The 24,781-nt window shown below is 30.0% G+C and overlaps 1 protein-coding gene across 2 annotated transcripts in view; it reads left to right on the top strand.

Moving 5' to 3' along the window:
* Positions 1-23,568, top strand: part of LOC106467496 (ubiquitin carboxyl-terminal hydrolase 47-like) — a 110,169-nt gene extending 86,601 nt beyond the window's left edge. For both annotated transcript variants that reach the window (XM_013927856.2, XM_022395695.1), the window contains 10 exons: positions 2,309-2,392; positions 2,883-2,963; positions 6,675-6,790; positions 8,710-8,828; positions 9,671-9,801; positions 10,985-11,032; positions 11,614-11,744; positions 13,969-14,040; positions 15,039-15,185; positions 22,737-23,568. In XM_013927856.2, coding sequence (XP_013783310.1) covers positions 2,309-2,392; positions 2,883-2,963; positions 6,675-6,790; positions 8,710-8,828; positions 9,671-9,801; positions 10,985-11,032; positions 11,614-11,744; positions 13,969-14,040; positions 15,039-15,168 — 912 coding nt within the window. In that variant the 3' untranslated portion in view covers positions 15,169-15,185; positions 22,737-23,568. The remainder of the gene's footprint in view (positions 1-2,308; positions 2,393-2,882; positions 2,964-6,674; positions 6,791-8,709; positions 8,829-9,670; positions 9,802-10,984; positions 11,033-11,613; positions 11,745-13,968; positions 14,041-15,038; positions 15,186-22,736) is intronic.
* Positions 23,569-24,781: the final 1,213 nt, after the last annotated feature.

A 24,781-nucleotide genomic window follows, 5' to 3' on the forward strand; every position in this document is an offset into this window, starting at 1 on the left:
CCTCCTTCCCACAGTGCCATGGCTCGCTGTTTTTCTTGACGACGCACAATACACCGCCAACAGTTTCGGTGACTACCTGATGAGAACTGGTCGTGTGGCCTTCATTCATCATCAGTGGTGTTCTCTCATCTCGGATATTTGGGTTATTCAGGTTTTGTCAGAAGGATTCAAAATTCCATTTCTTGCACCACCTCCCTTGTCCCAGGTACCTATTTCCTTACCTTTTCCTTGGGATCCAGTAACTTGCCAGCATCTATCAGAGGCAGTACAGGATCTCCTCACCCACCAGGCTATAGAACTTGTTCCATATCATTCACCAGGGTTTTACTTGCACTCTTTGTGTACTTACTACATCAATACCAATAGGTTTCAGATTCCTCGGGTTTTCGCCTTCCACCTGCAACTATATTCCAATCTTCAGTGCAACTCTGACACTGGGTAAGGCTTTATTAATCATTTATTTTATTTCAGGGGGCCCAATCTTCATACCTTCATTTCTTAGATCCTGCTCTGTAGCAAATGGTGCCTGACCAGGTATTCTTTAACTCTAAATCTGCACTGTACACCATGTTGAATAGCACTTTCTTTCCATGCCTCTACACACTCACCTTTGAGATGGGATGTTCCACAAGATCGCTTATAGGTGAATAACCTCACAATATTTGCTTCATAAATTGGCCTGTACAGGACTGTACCACCCATGGACTTCATGGATAAAGCATATGGGGATAACTGCCCATCCCTGCCTTGCCCTGATTGAATAAATCGGTATGGTCTGCTTTTCAAAATAGGATCACATGATCACTTATTGCACTGTCTAGGGTGTTGATGTTCCTCTGGGTTCTCCAACACATTCTCACCCTCCTTTCTTCTAGTGAAGTATGGGAGTCCTTACAACTTGTCAGTTCCAAGCTGCTGGTGTGGTTAACCATGGAGGCATCCTGCTGGATGGGTTTCACATAAGATGGCTATAACCATTCAGTTCAGAGTAGGGCGGTGGTGTTTTACCAGTGTAGATCACGTAATATCCTCTGATTTGTGATTAAACATACAATGGACTGAGACATCAAAATGCAGTTCAATCCTTTGATTGGGAGCCCTCTTCCTACCCTCACATGGATGTTGGTACCCTGTGGGTTGATTTTGAATTTCAAGTGAACCAATCAACATTAGTCCTCACACAGGTTTTGGGTTGTCAATCTTCCTCTCTTAATTCCTCCTTCTGTGTTATGGGTCACAGTTGAGTAATTCTTAATTCTCCCAGTTCTTGGGTTTGAGGTGAAGACAGTAGTGTCCTCAACCTACCCTTGCACAGATGTTGGTACCCTGCGAGGAGGTTTGGGATATAGTTTACTTAACCAAGTATGGTCTGCTGTGCCCTAGCCGCTCTACACCATGGGATATATCTTCATTTACCCACTTTCATATTGTGTAATTGAGTTACTATATCTTTCTCCTGTTAGGATCACTTTCTTACCAGTTTCTCTCTCACTAGGATTTGCTCCTTTAATTTTCTGCCCTGATTTTTACACATATCTCAACTGGGCAGACAGTATACTTGGACCAGAAGTGATGCAGATCCCCTCTCCAGATCTTCAAATCTGACTCTTTCTTATCCAGGGGTATCCTTCGGATGCTTTTGGGGGGTATATCTGTTCTTCTCATGCACTGGGCCCTCCTCCTCATCAATGTGGCATTCTAGCTAATCTTGTGAGTTATGATTTTCCTATACTGAAAATGTATTTCCGATGGGTACTTCCCTCTGCTCAGACTTCCCACCCTTCCTCCCCACTCACTTCCGGTGCTTCATTCATCTGCCAAACTTAGAAGTGATAGTTTGGTAGGGGTGCATAGTGGGAGTCACATGTGTCATCTGAATGTACTATGCTCCTATTGATGGATGATGACACATAATGATTTACATGACAGATACATTGGAATCATTTGACTCCAGTAGGGGTGTGTGGAAGGCTTATGGCATACATAATAAAAAAGTTTGCATATAGAGGGCAGCAATAAACAAGAATAGCTAATCTTCATTACCCTCCTATTTGCTGTAGTAGTTTATTCATACTATTGAGTAGATAGTGTTTTTGTCTTTACAGTTTTATGAAATGCTATATATATATAAGATCATTTCTGATTATTACCATAATTTTTATTCAAATGTGTTTGTATTCATGCTAAGAATTAGTATTTTGTTTAAACTTAAATTGAAAGTAAGTCTTTAGTAATGCTGATGTTCATATTGCTTTTGAGGTAACTGTTAAAAAGTTATGAAAATGCTTGCCTGCACTTTTTCTTTCAGTTGTACAGGGTTTATTCAAATAATCAAGAATATGAGTGCACAAGGCTAACAGAAAACCTGATGTCATATTCTGAAGATTCTAAAGTAAGTTCGTAAGAGACAGACTGTAATATTAGTTGTGTAGTAGCTTTGAAGTTAAAAAGGAATGAATATTTTATTTTTCAGATTAGATATGTTCTGTAATGATAAACAAATATTTTTGTAATCAGTATGTGTAATTGATGCATTTTTTGTTTTATTACACTAAACTGAAAATATATTTTAAATTGGGATAAAAGTATTATTATTTTAGGTAGTAAATCAAAGTTTGGAAATTATGTACCAGAATTTTTACAAATTGATTGCATGAGAGAGGTTGATGGCCAAAATGGGTGCTGATGCCATAAGAAAGTGACATTTAGGTGAACAGTCCAAGTGCTACTGCTCATAACAGTGGAAAGAGGGGATGATCCGTGCTCCCATTTATAGTTATTTTTTAAACCTGGCAATTTTAGGGGTCTTTGCTAGCTATGAAAAATGATTTATGCATTAAAATCATACATGTAAATAATTACCTTTTCTGGTATTTTTCCAGTTGACAGTAAAACTTGGTAGGGCACTTCAGAAGGGAGAATATAGGGTGAAAGTATACCAGTTACTTGTCAATGACAGTGAGGTAAAGGAACTATACACTTTATTGAATTTTTTGTTTTATAGTTTTAGTAAGGTGATTTTTGAACTTTTATTGCTTGTATTAATCATTAATATAAGCTACATGTTTAAATTCTACATTAATACTTTACATATTTTAATGACCTAATATCCTAACTAAAAATATACTATTAAATGTTTCAGAAGATTAAATACAATTATGAGATAAAGTATGAATGGGATTGTTAAAATACATTATTAAGTATGGTAGTACTAACTAGTAGGGATTGACAAGGTCACCAAATAATTCACTTGCCAAAAAAACCACCTTATTGAATTTCTAAGTGAAAAACCAACCATTCAAAGTATTGGTTATGATATATTATGCTCATATGCATCTAATTAGTGATGTGCATGAAAGGATTAATGAGATTCCCACTGTCCCTATCTACTATCTAGCGAAACCACAGCCAAGAGAATGGGCTTGGTATAACAATTGAATTTCAATTTTTGAAGTTGACATATTTTACAACTGCATCTCACACTGTTATAACTTAATCTTAAGTGATGAACTGAGCTATTGTTATGAATATTAGAAGTGGATGTTATGTAAGGAGTGTATAAGTAACTTTGAATAACACTGAAAAAGAGCTAATAATGTTGTTTACATATGGAATTAGAAATTGTTTTTCAGTGGCTTTAAAAAGTTAAGAATCATGAAATTTTGTCATGAATACACATTTTCATTTTTCTGCAGTCAACAATAAACCAGGTAAAAATTGAGTAAAATTAAAATTCATGTTTCAGTGATTTAATTTTGCTAGTAAATTAGCCCTTTTGCTGCATAGTTCAGATGTATCCAAATAAACATTTATACCCACTGACTGCAAAATTCGGATTTACCCCACAGCTACCAGAAAAAAAGGTTCCCATTACTGCAACGTGCAGGAATATCCCCCTTGAAACAATTGCCAAACCTGTGTACATGGTGCCATCTGTGTTCTACGCTGTGAAACATGGATGTTTATATGCCTTATTACAAAATTGCCAATTTTGCAGGAACACATATAGAATCTATATAAAGACAGCTTCTTAGTATCTTGAATATTGTTATCTAAATAATTTGTTTTATATTTTGTAATGATTTTGACCTCTTGTTGAGAATACTTTTCTTCTAATTTTCATCAATTGTTTGTTTAAATCATTATTTTTCACTATCCAATGCAGTTTTCAAGGAATATTAGTGTAAAATACAGCTTCTTTCAATACTGAAAAAATAATACAAAGGGTCAAATTCATACTTTTATTTTTTGGTGGATAATTGACACTTTTTGGGAATTAGCTTAAAAATTAATTGTGCAGTGAAAGGGTTAAAAGAAACTTTGCTTTTCCACTGTTATTGCAATCTGACTAATGAAGTGACCTTTTTATATGTAAACTTTGCAGTCCATTACTAATGGATTGAGAAATATTTTCAATCAAATAAAATATAGTAACATTAATGAACATCTTAAAAAAAAAAAAATCAAAAGATAAAAGTTTAAGTTCTGAGTAACCCTCCAGTTATTATACTATGTATCTAAACTTGCTCATATGAAACTAAAACAACATTTAAAAACCATGTCAGATACTTAAGTTTTATTCAGCCATGAAAAATTGTAGAAATACCTTTTTTATTAAAAAAGTGGGAACTCAACATTAACCCTGTGGATACCAGACTTGATTATTTTGACCGATCTTGTAACCACTATGTAACCATGAAATTATAATTGTTAATGTATTAACTGTATGTTCATGAAATCTGGCAAGCTTTTAGTAAACATTAAAAGTTTGTTACTCATAAAAAATCTAGTTTTTCAATAAGGTATTTTTACTAAAGATTTGTCTGTGAATTTGCATAGCCTTTACTGAATCAGTCTGAGTGAAAGGTGATTTTCGTGCTAAGTATAAAAAATATTTCTTTTCACCATACAGTTTTGATATTTCATTTGTATAACCTCCTGAATGAAAATTTTTTTGTATTTGTTAAAACTTTATACTTTATCTCTTATTTTCTCTACCCCAACTTTAACTAGTAAATTCATCAATGTACAGTAAAATAAAGTAAATAAAATTACTCATAAAAGAATCATCCACCAACATTGTTTTTAATGATCACCCATTAATATCCTACTAATGTGACAAATCTTTATAACCTTCTAGTACATAGCTTTTTTCCATTCAATACCCAGAATCTGAACCCACGTGGCACCCAATGATGTGAATGACCCAGATGTGTCGCTTGTAAATATGTAAACAATAATACTCAAATACATGGGTTTAAGTTTTCCTTTGACATACATCAGTCTTTCACCTGCAGTCTCAGTGCCTGATTTACTGTATTATATGCAAACAGTGTAAAAAATTATATATGGGACAAACATGCTGCCAACTAGGCAATAGAATCTGGGAATGTCTTAGTCACATAAGTAGATTGGATAAAGACCATCTCTTTGGATGCCACTTTAGTAGTTCAGAACATGACATCAATGAATTCTTTATAGTTGGATTTAACTATGTACCATCTGATACTTACTTGAAAATATAATTCATTAATAGGGGGACTGCATGGATTACATGAATGCCTTTCCTTTTTCTAATTTTACATCTTGATATGATCATGGAACTTATCACATTATTTGTAATTTTATCTATTATACTGTACTTTTATGTAGTTTTTTATAACATTATAGCATTGTTATAGTTTATTCTTTATTATAAGTGTTGTTTACAACATTACTGACCTGTATACTATTATTGAAACCATGTGATATTCTATGTGTGATTCGCATTATCTCTTTCAAATCTAATAGTATGTATTTAGGCCCGAAACATCACCTATAAATAAATTTGGTTGTTTTGGCAGTATATAATTCCTTTACATTTTTTATGCCTTTAATTGCCAAAACTGTTATTTTCTATTTATGCCCAAATGAATCTGGTAATGTTCTAATTTTTCCACTCATTTATGCCTTAGATGATATAACAGAACCAGAAAAGGAATAGAGGAATGTGTAATAACCATCTGGAATAGATTAAAACTGTATTCTGCAAACAAAATAAATATAATTCAGTGCTATTAAATGCATGTGATTATACATGTTTCCCTAAATTATTTATGCAAAATTTACAGAGTATGCAACTTATGACATTTGAAGTGCATGAATGCACAGGTTGTTGTGTATTTGTTTCTCACACAGTTTGTTTTCGTGCCTTTCAGGCTATATTTTAGTGGTCATTATATAGTGGTGGGATTTCAGTTTCTTTGGAATAAAATATTTTTATAATACACAGTGAAAACATCTAAAATACAAAGAAGTTGCATTTGATTACCAAACACCATTTTCATTTTTTTCTTCTTTAGTTTTCACTATTCGTACTGGAAGTTCATAATGCACATTCTTAGAATTAATGAGAAAAAAACAACAAGGATTTAGTTTACTCCATTTAACTTGTATATATGTGGGATCAGCTATTAATTTTTAGAAATGAGCTGTGTAGTTTTCTACATTTGTATTTTGTACTTGTTGCCATTTTATGTATTTGATGATAACTTATTGTGGCAAGCTTTTAGTGTAATACTGTGCAATAAAGTATGGTTCATTAATGTACCAACTAGCAATAGTTTTTTTTTAATTATTTTTTACTGAAGTACTAACTACTTGCTCTAATTATAACTATGTACTCATGTTTATAGCCAGCTAAGTTCCTCATAGATTGGGTGTTTTCACGTGGAATGACAGTGTTACAAGCCAAAAAAGAAATTCTCCCAGAAATCAGAGAGAAATGTGGTTTGGATATTCCTTTGAATAGGTAAATATTTATATTGCTCTATGTAATTCCTTCTTAACATTTTTGTTAGTACTGTGTACTTAAAATCTCATGTATTTTTTTTTTCTTTCCAATTTGTTTAGCTAACATTATTCAGGCAAAATTCCTATTATGCATTAAATTTATATGGAACTGTCATTTTCAGTACATTTATTGTAATATCAAAGACTTGTTTCTGTTATTCTATGAATTTTGGGAAGACCATTATTCTAAATATCATAAAATAATAATACCAAGGTAACTGATGAAGGTGATTGGGTTATGAAACAGTTGCTTTGGCCTTTTTCTTTTTTCTACTTGTTCACATTTAAGGGGTTATGTTAAAGTTGCAGCATGTAATTCACAGTATAATTTTAACTTTGTTTTTTTTACATACTTCCCCATTTATTTTTAAATGCTAACACTTATAAGATTACAAACTAATTCATTTTCTGTATTTATGTATACATAGAGAAATAAAACAAATTTAAGATATCATTTCATTGTATTGAATAACCAGTTAGATGAATTGTTCCTTTTTTTCCTGCACTTTTACTTCACATATGCAGCATGTAGTTTCTTTGATTTTCTTCTTGGGTTGGGCATTCCCTAGTGTTTAGTATGCCAGATTGCTAATCAGATTGTTCATGGTTTATGTCCCATTACAGCAAAATGGTTATTCACATTTTGGGGTTGTGGGTGCATTATAAAAGTGACAGTCACATCTCACTATTCCATTACAGGCTATCCACATTTTGGGGCTGTGGGTGCATTATAAAAGTGACAGTCATGTCTCACTATTCCATTAGAGGCTATCCACATTTTGGGGCTATGGGTGCATTATAAAAGTGACAGTCACGTATCACTATTCCATTAGAGGCTATCCACATTTTGGGGCTATGGGTGCATTATAAAAGTGACAGTCACGTCTCGCTATTCCATTAGAGGCTATCCACATTTGGGGCTGTGGGTGCATTATAAAAGTGACAGTCATGTCTCACTATTCCATTAGAGTAACCTAAGGTTTGGCAGTGGATGCTGTTCCAGGGATGTGTAGTGAAGATAGCCCTTGTGTAACTTTGCACGAATATCTCAAACAAATTATTTTTCTGGTTTATTTTACAAAATTTATGTTCGTAAGGTACAGAGGAGACTTTGTTCAAATTGTTAACCAATTTTTACATTTTTGCACAACATTTAATTAATATTATGTATATTTTATTCTAATAAACTTTATCAAAAATCTGTAAGTAGCATTGAAGCCATCTATTTATACAGTGCATTTTATATTTTTTCAATAATAATAATAAGTTAAAAAATATTTAAAATTATCTTCGTAATTGAAATATAAAATTACCTTTATTGAAATGCACCCTTATTAATATGCATAACTTAATGTTGACTGTGTAAATGTTATTGCATTTAAAAAACATAATATTAACAGTCCTTTAATATACTTGTATACAGAAGATGTGAAAAAAGTCTGATGGTTGGTATCGTAGAACTAATTCAGAATTATAACTACTTAATTCATGTATAGAATTGATATAACAATATCATTTTGATTATATGTATACATTTAGAGTGTAATGGCAGATGTTAGTGATGTTACACTAAAAATAATCATTCCATATCCCATGCTATAATGTTTTTAATAAAATCCTAATTTAAGGGTGATTTATTAAGATTATTGGTAATCCATGGTTGTGTTTTGTGTTTATCTATTTTACAGTGTAATTATGTTTCTTTATAAGTGTAACATTTATCTCCAGGAAGTTATTGATATTGAATTATTTTCATATAAATACAGTTTTCTTTTAACAGAAGTAAGTTATCATTTGTCTTCCTTGATAGTAAGATAATTTAATTTCTCCAGTCTACAGCAAGAAATTTAAAATTTTTGAGTACATTTTTCTACTTAGGTGTCGACTGAGAAAGAAATGTTGGAAGAACCCAGGGACAATTTATCTGGATAATGAAAGATTTGAAACTGATATTCCTCTTTTTGCCAACTGGGAAGTCTTCATAGAAATTTTAACAGGTCAGTGTAGTTTGTTGACTGTTATATGTCATATTTGTTTTGTTAAGGCAAATTAAGTAACATATAGCAAAAAAAGATATTAGGGTTAGTTGTTAAAGTTGTTTTACTCTTATCCAAAGCAAAATTTTAATAGAATATAACTGTAAAAAAATTTCTGAATTTGAACATTTCAGTTACTTTTATTTTATAATGATGCTTAGGATCATATAGTAGGAATGTGAAGTAGGTATTTATGGATATTATGCAAAATCAGTTTATGCATATGAAGAATTAGTGCTTTATGCTTGCTACTTAACATTTGTGTTACAGTTGTCTAATGTGATATTTATATATTTCACATAAAGTGATTACTTTATTCAATATGTACTTATTAATCTTAATTTTGTATTTTTGTTGTTTCATTCTATAAGTTTGTAGAAAACTTAAAATTAATCTATTTTATGTAATTACAAGATCTTTATAGTTAACAAACATTTAAATTACAGAAATTATACTTTACAGAATGAGGTAGTGTATGAAAATGTTTTAAGGTCAGTGAATAATTTATTGAGGAAGTTATTCATAATAAGGATAATTGAAAGACTTGTTGTAAGAAAGTGTACATGTAGTGCAACAATTTATCACAAGCATTTCAGTAAAGCACCTTAGGCTTGTGATGTACATTTCTGGAATTGAATTATATGCATTTTTTTTATTATTTCAAAGCAAATCTAGTAATTTTTTCCCATCTCTTGGAAAATGTACAAGTGTAGATAATATTATTCATTGGAGTAAATTGTTTTGTTTTGAAGGAGTAGGTAATATTTAGTTGTAAAAGTGAGAAAACATATATGAAATTGCAGAAGCTGAAAAGTTCACTTCAAAATCTCAAGTAGCAACTTTTACACGCTGGTGGCATCCATCCACGTACCAGCTTGATCCTTTTATAGAAGTAGTGTTGAATGTTCTAAGTGTTGAAGAGCTCAGGGAAAAGGTGAGTTAAAATAAAATATATCTGTACCATACCTTAATTTTTTCTCTGAAAAACGTTTTTCTCATAGTTTTTACGTGTATTAATATAGTATGTTTAAACAAAAATTCTCTAATTAGTAGTTCAAAACCTGATTATCAAGTCAAAGAGTCATAGTCTTTTGTGATCAGAGGCATAAGGTGACTACATAAGTTGATGGTGCACCAAAAAATTAGCTGCATCCATGATGGTACAAAATAAACAGGGTTCTATGGGTCATACTAGAGGCTTTTCAGGTGCTCTGAAGTTCTTCATTTAAAGGATGTTCAAATGAAATTGATATTTGTACCTCAGTGTGCTTCTAAATTGTTCAAGAAAATACTAAAAGGCTATACTTTTGGTTAGAAATTTAAAATCAGTGTGTTCATACATGATGTTAGGAAAACATGTAGCTTCTGAAAATCAAAGTCGGAAATACAAAGCCCTATAACCAGAGCATTTTTGAAAGGTGAGCCTTTCTTCAAATAAAAACCTAAAGAATTACTCACTAACATCTAGTTTGTTAAATGTATTTATTGAAATAGTAAGGGAAAGCAAAATTGATCTGGCATGTTAATGGCCAACCTAGCCTTCAGTGTTCAGAATTTCAACCAAATTAAACAGCTGTAAATATGAAATTGTAGAAATCAAAAGTTAGAAAATGTAGCTATTATGAAACACTTCATTTAACTGTACATGAATGTCTATTGGTGGAACATCCATACTTTCATCAAATCACCAACATAATTGTCAATATGTTGTTGTGTAATTTTAAAGTTCTTGTTGCTTCTCTATAAAGTGTGTCTCTATATTGTGATATATATATATATATATATTTATTTATTTAACATTCCTTTTCTGATTCTTTATTTGAAAAGGGGCATATTCTATGTCATTAGATCTGATATTTAGTTGTGTTCTATATTTTTACAGGTTAACATTTTTATTTTATTCAGTTAAATATAATGTTTTGTGACTTAATCATGAGTAATGGACAAATAATAGTTTCTCTGACCACTCTGCCCTACATCATCACTTTGGTGCCCTTGCTACTAGTGGTGTTTTGTTATAGGTGTGATTTTGTGAAGTGTCTTCTATATCAAGCTTTATAGTCTTTTATTATTGAACATATCAGATAAATTCCTGTATATATTTTTATGATTTTTAGCTGTCACAGATCAGTGGGATTCCTCAGGAATTTATTGAAATTGCAAAGGTAATTTTTTTCTGACAATACTGTTTCTAATTTTTAAAAGGTTCAAGTTGTTTAAATAAAACTTGAATTTGTTCTGTATTTTCTCATGAATAAAATATAAAGTTCATCCAAAACAATATGAAAAATTGTCAGTAAATGTAAAATAGAATTTTTACAACTGTGTGTAATAAGAAGTGAATATATAAGCTATTTTGAAACAATATGCAAGTTCTACTGAAAATGTAAGTGTGTATTTATTACAAGTTTCTCAAGTACAAACATAATTTTATCTGAAATCTGTATATAGGGATGATATCACAACAATGAGTATGTGAAACAGTTCAAAAACTTAATGAGGCTTATGAAAAAATCATTTTCACAAGTTAAAATCATTAGTAATAAATATTTTTGTTAATGTAATTTATTATGGTAATATACAGTGTTTTACATATACATAACATTCTCAGGTTACCTTTGACACCAGTAGTTTCAGTAGTATAGGATAGTTTGTAAGTTGACAGTAAATGTGTATTCTAATCATGGAGGAAACATTAGATTCGAACTTTTGTTTGAAATCATTAATGTGAGATTTCTAATTTCAGGGACAAGGAACATTTCCTTGTGATGTCTCTCTCCTGTCCATACATAATGATCTAGACTGGCACTTCCAGATTCTTTCATTAAACATGTGGCCTTTGTATATGAGTGACGATGGACATGTTATTTTTTACAGGTAATGTACCTGATTTATTATCTTTACAGTTCTGAAAGGTTGTTTAAGATTTTGTTTCTCTTTGATCTCTGAATGTGTGTCTATATACATGAATTACTGTAATAGAAGATATTTACTTACCTTTCTGACCTATGTTACAATGTAGCTTGTATCTGTTCATAAGGAAACTTTTCTAACTTTCTACTGATCAGCATGAAACTTTCATGCACTCTTGGGAGTCCCCCGATCGTGATTTAAAATGTCATACTTTGTTCATTTTTAAGAATTTGACAGTATTTCAATTTCTATGTGCTACTACTTTGCAGTTATTTTTTGACCTCTAATCACAATAAGGGGTGGGCTTGACCTAATGGTTAGCATGCCTAACTATGAATCCAAGCATTAAGTTAGGGTTCAGCACTTTATTAATTTTCTTATTTTTATGAGTTTTGTGACCATTTCAATTTCCATTTGCTACTGTCTTAGTATCTGTTTTTGAAAATGAGCAGTTATTCTATCAAGAAAATGAAAGTATTTCATAGTACAAGAAAATATTGCAAAATATAATATGTCAATGTGCAATATACCTATTAGAAATAATATTTACTAATAGATGAAACTGATTTTCATAGAGTTTTCAAAGCCAATAAAATATACGTTGTGTATAGTGAAGGTACCTTTGCTAGTTTTTGTTGAACCCACTTGTTATGCTGGAAAGACCCTTGGTAAGGATTCCATGAAGTGAAAGTTAAAGGTTTATATTTCTCTAGATTAATGGGTTAATCACTATTTGATCTCCACAAGCTTAGTATTATCTTCTAAAATGAATATAAATTGGAGATTTTGGCCTTTTTATATAAAAATTACTGTAATTTTTATGTAGAATTTACCAAGAAGCTTTAGAAAAGCACCATATATGAACCTCTTACCCTCCTGGATGTGTCCACAAGGTTTTACTAGATAAAACAAAACATCATGTATTGGTGGTCATAGTATGATTTTTAAAGTCACAGCATAAATGATTGAAAATACCTTTAAAATTGTTGTTTACCAATGCTGTATATTTACTATTTCAACTCTGAAACTTGTGCACAACTCAGATTTTAACATTTGAATTTTTTTATGTTGCAAAGCTACATGTTTATGAAATTTTATCATTATAAAATATTTTTTTTACAATAAACCACACACTATATTTTGAACAGAATGTGAAAAAAAACTATTGCTAAACACCTACTGGAGAAAGTATTTTATTGTTGTTTCTGGAAAAATACATTCTGTTTGGAAAACGTTCTTAGCTACTTAGTATTTCCTAACCATGATAGCAGTTTTGAGATAAAATTCATTATACATCTCTGCTCTAAAGAATTTTTTCCCCACATTAAAATTAAGGGAAATATGTATAAAAATTTCTGTATTTCAGGTGCAATTTAGTTAATTTGTATTTAGTTTAAAGTTGCAGAGTTACCAAACAATTGAAAATAATGGCTAAATGTTAAACTAAAAAACCTTTAGAGTAAACTGATCTCTTAAAATGAAATTAAAAGGTTATCTAAAGTAACCCATATATTAAAAGTTTATTAACCAATAAAAGTTAAAACCAAACTTTGCTATTAAGTATGAATGAGCTGGCTATTGGTCTTAAAAGCAAAAAAGAACTTAAGAACAGTCCTAAGAATGTTTTTGTATAAATGCATGATTCTTGTTCAGAGATTTTTTTTTTTACAATTTGTTATTGAAAATAAAGTAAAAATTTTGGTTTTGCTTGTCCGAAATTTTATACGTGTACTTCTTTGTCTTTTTTTTTTAAGAAGATTATCATTTAAACCTGACTATGCAAAGAAAACTGTCAGAGAATATGCTTTCTGTCATCTTTAATCAGCATATTAAGCCCATTCTTAAATAAAGCTACCAGAAGAATCCTTTTAAGTATCCTGAATTTTGAATGCAGGGTAAATGTGATGCTAGTTTGTGAGAAATGTGATTTAAGCATGCAGTGTAATATAGGTTCCAAAACATCCCTTAACATGTCTGAAAGCTTCCTTCTATAATTTGGTTCTAGAACAAATATATTTTGAGATATAATCAGTTTAATTTTGAACCACTGTTAATCTGTACTTTGACTTGTTTTAAAAATCTGTCGAAACATTTCTCTTACCTCTAGCTACAGGGAATGTTATGGCAGTTGATATAAAAAATTTATGTTATCAAATATGTTGTTAATACTTGTGAATTCTTTGTGCAGAGACAGTCGAGAAGAACTCAAGAAGTTGTCAGAGGAAGAAAAGAGAGAAATTTCTAATAGGGAAAGTGCAAGGTAACATTACCATTTACTGTATAGAATGTATGGAAAGCTGTACACTTGTATAATATAAAATACACATTATTTTAAATTATTATTTTCTAAAAGGTTTTTACAAGATACGGTTTTATAAAAAATGCTTATAAAACTAAATTATCAGTCAACAATTGTTAACTGGTTATGAGAGCAATAAATGATCTATTGTCCAAAATCACCAGTCAGTAATTGTTTTATTCTACCCCCACCCAGTTTCTGTTTTCAGTTTTACTGAAGTCTGATTAATTAGCACTATCACGTAGTATATTTAGCCTGCTTCCCCAGACCTACATGTCAACCTTAAAGTTTAAGAACATTGAAGATTCTGATCTCACGTGCAGAATCATGAATAAATCAGCAAGAAATTGATTTTCAAAGTATAACAGTCCATCGTCGTGTGATCATACCGACAAATGTATAATGTTCACACCTGTCTAACTAACTTTAACACAAAAGTTGCTTAGAATGCTGTTTAGTTTTTCAACATTAGTAAATTAGGCCTAAATGAAGTGGCATGTTTTCACTTTGTTACAAAAAATTGTCATCTGCAAAGTTCTGCTATGAAGTAGCACATACGTGGCAATAGCCTTGACAGTTAGGCAACATTGATGTAATTTGTTTCTCAGTGTTTTTTAACTATATTATTCTTTTACAAAAAGAGTTGAAATTTGAATTTAAAAACTTCTTTGGCTTTTGTATGTTTTGTAAATCTACTATTGATGTATTTTAGAGATCTTTTTGTGTTAAATATAAATTCTTTCCATCCACAGAAAGCCTTTCAAATATTTTGGTGTGTAATATCTTTGTTATAAATTTGTTGATGAAAGTTATAGCTTCAAATATAAACTACTTTATTGACAACTTTTAAGACAGATTTCTTCCTCAGGTGTATGCTGAAGTACAGCAGAAAACAAATGTAGTGAATATAAGTAGCTTTGACAGCATTTCTTTAGCATACACACTTATTTCTCTTTTAGATTAAACAAGTTCAGTAAAATTGGTTACTCTCCTCGAAAAGAAAGAGCACTGAAGATTTATACAGACTGTAGCCCTTCAACAAGCAATATTAGCAGTAGTTCAAAAACAGTAGTACCTGAGCTAGACTGAAAAGATGAAACTATAGGGTAAGCATTTTTGTTACATGAATGTACTGTTTCTTGTGTCCTTTTATATCAACACAATTGTTAAATCATATTGTGAAGTCTAATATCTCCTCTATATGTAAAACAACAAAATATTCAATTTTGATTATGTTATGCAGTGAAAACACTTTGAGGAAGACTGTAGTATTAGATACTGTTAAATGATATTTAATAATCCTTTTATTTCAGAATTATCAAAGCAGTTTAAAACATTTTAAAAGGATGTAATTCTAAAGCATTTTTATGAATTATGCTGCATGCTTAACAAAAAACAAAACTTGTTGATCAGTAATGGTAAGCAGTCTTAATATGTCAGTTAGATGATTTTGATAACATATGAATGAAAATGATTCAGTGCAAAATTGTGTATTGTAATCAGTTCAGGTCACTCTGAGTGAGTACTTGAAAATCATCTTTTGAAGTTTAATTTAAAAAGATATAATTATTATATCTTCACAAATTTTACACAAAAATATTGCATTATTTATATTCTAGTATTGTATAATGCTTGTATAGTTGATTTCCTAAATAAGAATTTTAAAAATCTTCAGTCATTCATCTGTTTAATATCTCTGATTGGTTGAACCATAAACATCACATTCTATATTTTGTGTGACTTTATTGTAATGTCTCCTAACCTTACATTTATTGGCTGATGTAACACTTATTGTAATACCTAGAGGAGTCTTGAGAACTTTTACTGGTTCTTAGCATTCAAAGGCATACAGCCTAAAGCTAGTAATAATGAAAGAAGAGGAAACATTACACTTTAATGTTAATCTATATTCCAAGTTAGTTACATTTATGAAAATGTTGAGGTTGGATGTGGTCAAGGTGACAAAGTTTGAACTACTTCTAAATTACCTAGTCTTGAATTTTTTATAGTTTTTGACAATGCTCTTTTTATTCCTGATACTATTCTTGTGTTATGTTATGTCAGTTCAAAAAGTTACAAGAACATCCTTATATGACAAGGTATCAGGTTACTGTATTGAAAAACAGCAATTTATATGCTGAACTGACTTGGTTGAATCTGCAGTTTATAAATGAGTAAGCTCTCTTTTACATATAGGCTTTGTTTAAAATTTTACCTTAATGAAAATTTTCATTTAAACATTATAACTAAGTCTGGTAAAAATGATGGTTTTATTATTGTGACTAAAGTGGATAACATCACGAATAACTTAACTAAATGTATCAAGCTAGATCAAGATCTTTCTAATAGCAGAGAAACCAAATTTAATTACAAACAAAAGTATTTATTGAATTTAATGAAAGTTAATTTATCGAATTGGACACAATATTAAACAATATTAGTCCACCAGGAAGTGTTGTCCAGAGATTTTTATGGACTTCCTAAAGTGTATAGAGAGGAATCAATTAAGTTCATACAATTTACAATTTTGGAACTTATAATCATGCATAAGCAGCTTTAAAGTTTGATAGTAAGGAGAAATGAGAATTAACCACCAATGGGAAGGTTTCTATCATTTTTATTGTCTAATCAAATCCAGTGTTAAAAAAATATTGGAAGTATGCTGGGGCTACAGACAAAATACTAGTACTAGTAAGCTCAATCTGGTATTGACTTGTATTAAATTGCATATTTTAACCCTACCAAGACTTACATTCACAATTTTTTATTGAACTACTGTTTTATGAATGTATATTAATAAGTTTGGTATCAAATTGTAGATTATAATTCAAATTTTAATATTATACATTAGTTAATTTCTTAATTTAAAAGTAAATATAAAAAAAATATTCTAACTATTTTTGTGTGTCACATGGTATGTTGAATGCAGCATTGGTTCAGTTTAGATGTTTATGATGTCCAAATACAAAAATATATAGTTCCTTACAAATGGGGAACTCAAATTATCGATATTGACAAGCTAGAATATAAAATAAGAACCTCGTATCTTTTCTATTTGCTGAGATATTGCTACATTTAGTGTATCAAACAGTGGCCCTGCCCACCTCTTTCCATTTTTGCTTCTGTCTGGTGAATAACCAATCGAAAGCTCAAAATGTTCCCCACATGGTTCTCTGAGCCTTTGCAAAGTATTTACATGGGAAACCCTTTATTTTCATGGTAGATTCCAAGTGGTAAGGTGAGACATTATTGAGCTCGAAAAATCATATTTTTTTAGACCCAATTACAGCTTCTCAACTGAATCTTATGAATTATAGTGGAATTCTGTGGTATTTATATAGTAATTTATGATTTTTTGTTATTTCAAAATGTATATATAAAACCTTAAAAAAATTATTTTGTTTTACATTCTTCATGTACAAAATTTGATAAGGCTTAACTTAAGTTCATAACTAGAAGAAATAATTGTTTGCTTTATTTCTTTATTTACTGTTCTATGTTTTAATAAAAGTAAGTAAGATCTTATTTGTAAATAATAATGTATATACATAGGTGACTATTTTACAAAATACTACTCCAACACAGCCAAGAAATGTCATTTTGTATAGGCTAGTTTTATATTGTTGGATACGGTAACATGAGTGCACGTGTACCGTGTCATTGCAACTTTTGTAATGTTCACAGACATATCTGAAAAGTCAGTATGATAAATGTATAATGTTATGAGACTAAACATTTGTGTTATAAATTTGTAGTCATTCTAGAAGGAAAAAAGCATAATTTATATTTGTTTTCTAATTTTTATGGTGGTTAAAGATATTTGATAGTACAAATAACAGATAAAATATAAAGTTTTTTCTTAACAAATGTTTGATAATTATTTGGAGGTTATAAAGATTTTGCACGTGAAATTTGAAAATTTTCTAATGCATAATCTTAAAATCAAAATCACTTCACATGTTGAATAGTCAATATTCAAAAATAAAAATATGTGAGTAAATAATTAATTAAAAAATATTAAAACTTAATTTAAAAATCTGATACTTTGTGCACGAATGCCTTGTAATGTTTCTGATAATCTTCAAAATTTCATGAAGATACATATACATTTTAAAAAGTTACAGTATAAATACTTTATGGTTACTTTTGGGAACACATTAGAAGGGTTAAAGCTGAAGGTATACAAACACCTTATAAATGCGTGAACTTCTTAAAGTGTAAAGGCAGATGATTGTAAAGGATCGGCATAAAGGTAGCCATTAAACATTTCACCATTCATCTTAATGGTATGCATTTTTGACCCATTTGTTTTTAAATACATAAAATAGGCTTTAATTTCATCAGACAATATTGTTAGTTGTGTAGTCATTTACATGTTGCCTAAATTGAACAGAAATAAACATGATACAATGATAGGTGAAGGGAGGTAGTAGTATATGACAAAGTACTTGAAGTTGTTTACAGTGCATTTTTTACAGTCAAAAAACATATTACATACTTATTAAATGTCACATATTCTAAAATTATTCTCAGACCCTTAAGTTGTCATTTTGCATAAATCCCTAAGAATCTGGTTACATATTACCATACATAATTTAAAGATACCATAAAGTACTGTAATCATTTTATGATATTCAAGTTTAATACATATATTGATAAGCTTAGTGTTAAAAAAATCTATAGAGAATGTTTTATTTAAGGTAAATATTTTATCATAGTAAGACATCTTTGTACTTAAATGTTAGTCAGGGGTTCTGTTCAGCAAAGTTCTTAAAATATATAGAAAAAATTACAATTAACTTTATACTGATTTAATGCATTATCTGCCATTACATTATCATACTTTTATTAGCTAAAATTTACTGAAAAAATGGTTGTCACAATACATATAAATTCAAGCATAGGCTTCAGTTTGCTTTACAATTTCAAGAAGAATTCTAGCATGTATGGTAGAGTTTCGTGCATGAGCATCAATAACATTTGATACCTGCCTTTTGAAACACTGAGTTTGGAGTGATTTTTAGTAACTTGCCATAGTAGAAACTAATTTATAGAAGTATTGCCTCAGTGTTTCACAAAATGGCCAGCTTGTATCTTAACTGGTCTGTAATTATAATCATTGGAAACTGGGTTAAAGTGTTAAAAGTCCTAAGTTTCTTATCATCCTAGCAGTAGATATTGTGAATATTTTGTGCACCCAAAATGGCCTAGACTGCTCCAGAGATCCTGGAGACCCTTCTAGCTTCTGGGTGTCTGGGCTGTCTCCAGATCCTTGACTTTTATGTTTCATTTGCTAATCTCATCCCTGATCTGTTGTGCTCCTTTTGATATTGAATCTTTTTATATTAATATCCATTTGGAATAAACAAGACATTTTTAAATACTGACTTATTAAAATGGATTTTGCATTACAAACTGTGTTTTTGAGGTTAAGTTAAGTTTGCAACTAAGGAAAACACATTTTGTGTTTAACAGTAATCCTTATGATCAGATTGATGGTGTATCTATGGGTTATAGATTAGCTCCTTCATTGACCAATCTTTTTCTCCATTTTCTTGAAAAACAATGGTTGGAGTAATATCCACAGTCTTTTTAAAATATGATTTTTAATAATTTTGATTATAGTAAGCACAACAGTATTCATTTCACAATAGAGCACTACCAAGATCAGAAATTAGCATTTTTGCCCCCCAGTGGCACAGCGGAATGTCTGCGGATTTACAACGCTAGAAACCGGGTTTCGATACCCGTGGTGGGCAGAGCACAGATAGCCCTTTGTGTAGCTTTGTGCTTAACTTCAAACAAACTAGTATTTTTAGTTACATTGGTTCATAGGTTTGATGGATAACTTTGAGTATGAAGTTTGTCATATAAACATTCACTAGTTTGTAGCTTAAGATCTTAATTCATCATTTTTATAAAATCTCAAGTGTTTGTGAATTTTTGCATTGAGTGTCATAACATAAAGATATTCTTGTGCAAGAGTGGTTTATCTATCTGTTTCATAGGTTGAATAGTTCATGATTATTTAAACAAATTGAGACTTTGTAAAATCACCAGTGTACAAAGCTCAAAAATGTTAAATTTTATGACATTACCATAGATTATAAGCATGCTTTTTATGTTAACAAAACAAAAAAACAGCTACATGTGTATCTCCTAATTTATAGATTATTCCTACATGTACAATTAAGATATGTTTTTAAACCAGGATATTGTCTGCAGTGTTCCTTAAAGATATAAAGATTAAATATCTGCACTGGAAACTTCAGAAGTATTTTATCAGTTTACATTGCGTATATCAGGAAGTGGCTACATACAAGTTTAAAAACATGCAAATTTAAGGTCATTAAATAGATCAAGCATCTTGGAGTATGCTTTAGTTGAATGTGACCTGGTCATGCATTCTGATTATTTTAAGATATTGGCTAAAATTAGTGATAAGTATAACTTTCATTTAAAAGAGAGCTTTCTCATTCATAGAGAGATTCAGCAACTTAACCAAGTCAATTCAGTGTAGAAATTGCTACTTGTGTTGCAAAATATGATGTAAGGATATTAAAATCTGCTGAATATAGTAAACTAAGGCTTTCAATGGCAGACTATTCAAACAACACACAAATACAATAACCTCCTGTTTATTGAAAACAAACCATAATTATTTGATATACATTTTACAATCAGAAGTATTGTTTGATAAATATCACCCTACCATGCTGAAAAAAAAAGATTATTTTGCAACAAAATATCATAATTTCACAGCTTAGAAAAAATTATACAAATAGCAAATGAATTTGTTTTAATTCCAAAGCAGTATAGTTATTCAGAAAGTTGACACCCAGTTTTATGCAATTTGATTCACTGTAAGATAGTGAAGAACCAATAATTTCGTAACATTTTAAAAACTTGTTACATGTAACCCTTAAATGATTTTAATTGTATTTATAACCCATCTTCTGCACTAGTGTACTCATGAAGATGTCAGGATGATCAGATAACTTCTAATAAAATAAAATATTGTGGAGGTAGAAAAAATCATAACATAAAATATAAGTAAAGACTATAAAACCTTTTAAATATATAACAATCTTGTCCTGTATTCATACTACTCTCAACATACAACAGACTTGGTGTTACTATTCACAACTTATAACAGACTTCTTTATTGTTAATAGTCTCAACTTGTGACATTTGTTCTGTCCCCCTTGTGTTTTATAGTTGTTGTCAACGTAAGACTGACTTGTTGTTGTCAACTTAAGACTGACTTGTTGTATTACTGATTTGAACTTATAACATTAGTCACGTATTGTTTTTAATCTGAAAATGTGACAGTCTTGTTCTTTATTATTACTGATCCAAACTTATGACATTAGTCCTTTATTGTTACTAATCTGAAGCTGTGACAGACTTCATTATTATTAATAATAATTTGAACTTATGTCATTAGTCCTTTATTGATACTAATCTGAAGTTGTGACAGACTTTGTTATTATTAATAATTTGAACTTATGACATTAGTCCTTTATTGTTACTAATCTGAAGCTATGGCGGACTTCATTATTATTAATAATTTGAACTTATGTCATTAGTCCTTTATTGATACTAATCTGAAGCTGTGACAGACTTCGTTATTATTAATAATTTGAACTTATGACATTAGTCCTTTATTGTTACTAATCTGAAGCTGTGGCAGACTTTGTTATCATTAATAATTTGAACTTGTGACATTAGTCCTTTATTGTTACTAATCTAAAGCTATGGCGGACTTCATTATTATTAATAATTTGAACTTATGACATTAGTCCTTTATTGTTATTAATCTAAAGCTGTGGCAGACTTCATTATTATTAATAATTTGAACTTATGACATTAGTCCTTTATTGTTATTAATCTAAAGCTGTGGCAGACTTTGTTATTATTAAATGTGCATCAGTCACTTTGAATAAGAAATATTTTAAGTAGAAAGAAGGTAAAAAAACATACATTTAGCTGCAAATTACAAACAGAAATACAAGATGACAATTTGGAGTTACAGATGGAGTAAATGGTGAGTAACCAGGAAGATAAATGTTTATTTTCAGCATTTCCTAAGTGCTAGTTTTATTTTATTTTTACATATTAAAATAGATAAATAAATGGAAGACATAGACTTTCTATAGTTTATTTGAATTAAACATTTATTATGTTGCAAATATACTGATGTTTAAAAGTTTTTAAAATAGGCTCATTTATTAAAACATTAAATACAGTTCTTAGTGATAAAAATGTACCCTTTACATTGGGAAAAAGTTCTGTATGGAGACTATAAACAAAATGTATTGTTCATTTATGCTTTTACTGTATTTTGTTTTTTGGATGTTACATTTTACATTTAATAGCTTTTCTATTGAAAACGTGTAGCATTGAGTCAAATATATTTTTGTTTTGCTCTTGACATTGTAATAAAAAGGTTTGTTTAGTCAAGCAGGTGTTTTGGTATGGCAGAAAATAGATCTTTCTGGGTATGATTTCACTTGCATTCTAAGACAAACTTGAATTAGATTAATAATTCTGTACTTCTATGCAAGTTTTTTAATGTATATTTTTTCCTTCATATACTTAACTGCATTTTTTTCATCAAGGTACTGAATATGTTTTAACAATTTTTATAATTTCAGCTGCAAACTAGGAGAGACTGTCTTAAACCATATCATCATCAACAATCAATTAATTTATTGACTTTACTTTTGTGTGATGAGACTGCAAGGTACAGCAAGTGTTGTTCTTGGGAACATGGAGAAGAGCAGTGATTGGTTGTTTTATGAATGCTCATTTCTTCATATGATTTTATCATGTGATTTTAGTAAGAATACTTTAGCAATATATGTTAAGTTTTGTGTATGCTTCATAAAGCTTTTATAAATTGAGTGAGAGAATTGTTTACTTGATCCCACTAACCACTTCATGTTAGAGTTTATGAATGAACAATAAAACTGTTTAAGCATGTTAAGTAGCATTTGTCTAACTTGAGTTTTGCCTGGAGCAAGCAGCATAATGTTAAGTAATTTTTCAAACTTTTAGAACCTAATACACACAACAACGATAGCACATCAACCATTATTTAGGTTCTTGGACTTTTGACAAAAATATTGAAAACCTATTAGAACTTTTGTACCTAAAGTCCATACCGTCCTTGTATTTTTCTAGTGTTAGTGTATATCTGAATGAGATGAAATTACCTGAAACTTCCATTTTTACAGAAATCAGATGAAAATATACTATGTTGGAACATGTTTCTCAATTTCTGAAAACTATAAGTAATTTTGTGTTCTTTAAAGTTTTGAAAAATATTGTACTTTAAGAGAAATTTAATTAGCTGCTTTGGTTTCAGCAGTATAATTTTCTTTGAAGGTTTTTATGAATGCATGAATAGGTTTCTGTGTGCCACCACATTATATATGTGTAATTATTGAAAGATTTCTCTATTAATAAATATGTATTGTAGTTGAATTATTTATTGTATCAAATGTCTCTGACTGCAATTATATATATAATTTACATTATATTTGGGTAGCTGGAAATTTGGTGGATTAGAGTTTCTACAGAATTCTGTAACTTCTAGTTTATAATCAAAACTATGTACAAACAGAAACTATATAGAGAAAGATACAAAAACTAGATAGTGCTAACTCTTGAAGATATATTATAGAGAACCATGACATAGTCCCTTATGCACACACAAGGAGTGGACTACAGTTACTTGCTGTATGGTACATTATAATGTCATGTGAAATAAAAAGTATGCCACTTGTCTTTTGACTGACTTACTAGACACTATTCTTACTGTACCAGTAATGGTGATGATTCAGATTTACATGTCACAAACCTTATTTTTCTAATTTATGCCATACATTGGACTCAATTTCATTTAATCTGAAAAAAATTTATAACATTTTTATATAAACGTACCAGTTACAAAAACAATGTCACTCATGATATTATCTGGATTATCTAATGCTTGTATATTACATGAGTGACATCAGTAATGCAAATAGTTTTAATAGCAATTTATACCTAATTTGTAGTGCTTACTGAGGACTTGGATGTTTTGGCAATAACGATAAAAAAAAAGACCTTTACTCTCTGGATAATAACGAAAAAAACATTTATTTCAGCCAATGTTTCATCAACGAGGCTTCATCGGGGCTAATAGTACAAGAACTAATAAGGCTACAATGTTAGCTGAAGTAAAAAAAAAATGTTGATTATTATTTGAAGAGTAAAACGTCATTTTTTTCATAATTACATTACCAAAATGACAGGTTTTATATTGGACAGTCTGGCTCTCTGATCTATCACATTCAAAGTTAATGATTTGTCAACAAACCAAATAATTTAAATTATGTGCAACTTCATTTTGCTTTCTTTTTAAAATACTTGGTACAAAAGGGATTAAATAGATACATAAAAGCTAGCTAGAAAAGTATAAGCATCTTTATCTTGAGGGTAACAGAATCAATAAAAATATATATAGATGAAATACAGTATTTTTACAGTAATTTAATTGGTTAACTTTTAGTACATAATGGTTATGCATTCATTATGTGTAGTTTAAACTTATGAAACTAGCTTTTCAGAAGACTTGGGAGAAGTAATATTTGTTTATCAAAAGATATATAAGATTATTCTTGTTGTTACTATTTCATAAAATTTTTTACCTTAA

This window comes from Limulus polyphemus, unplaced genomic scaffold, assembly GCF_000517525.1.
Source record: "Limulus polyphemus unplaced genomic scaffold, Limulus_polyphemus-2.1.2 Scaffold2635, whole genome shotgun sequence".
Taxonomy (NCBI): Eukaryota; Metazoa; Arthropoda; class Merostomata; order Xiphosura; family Limulidae; genus Limulus; species Limulus polyphemus.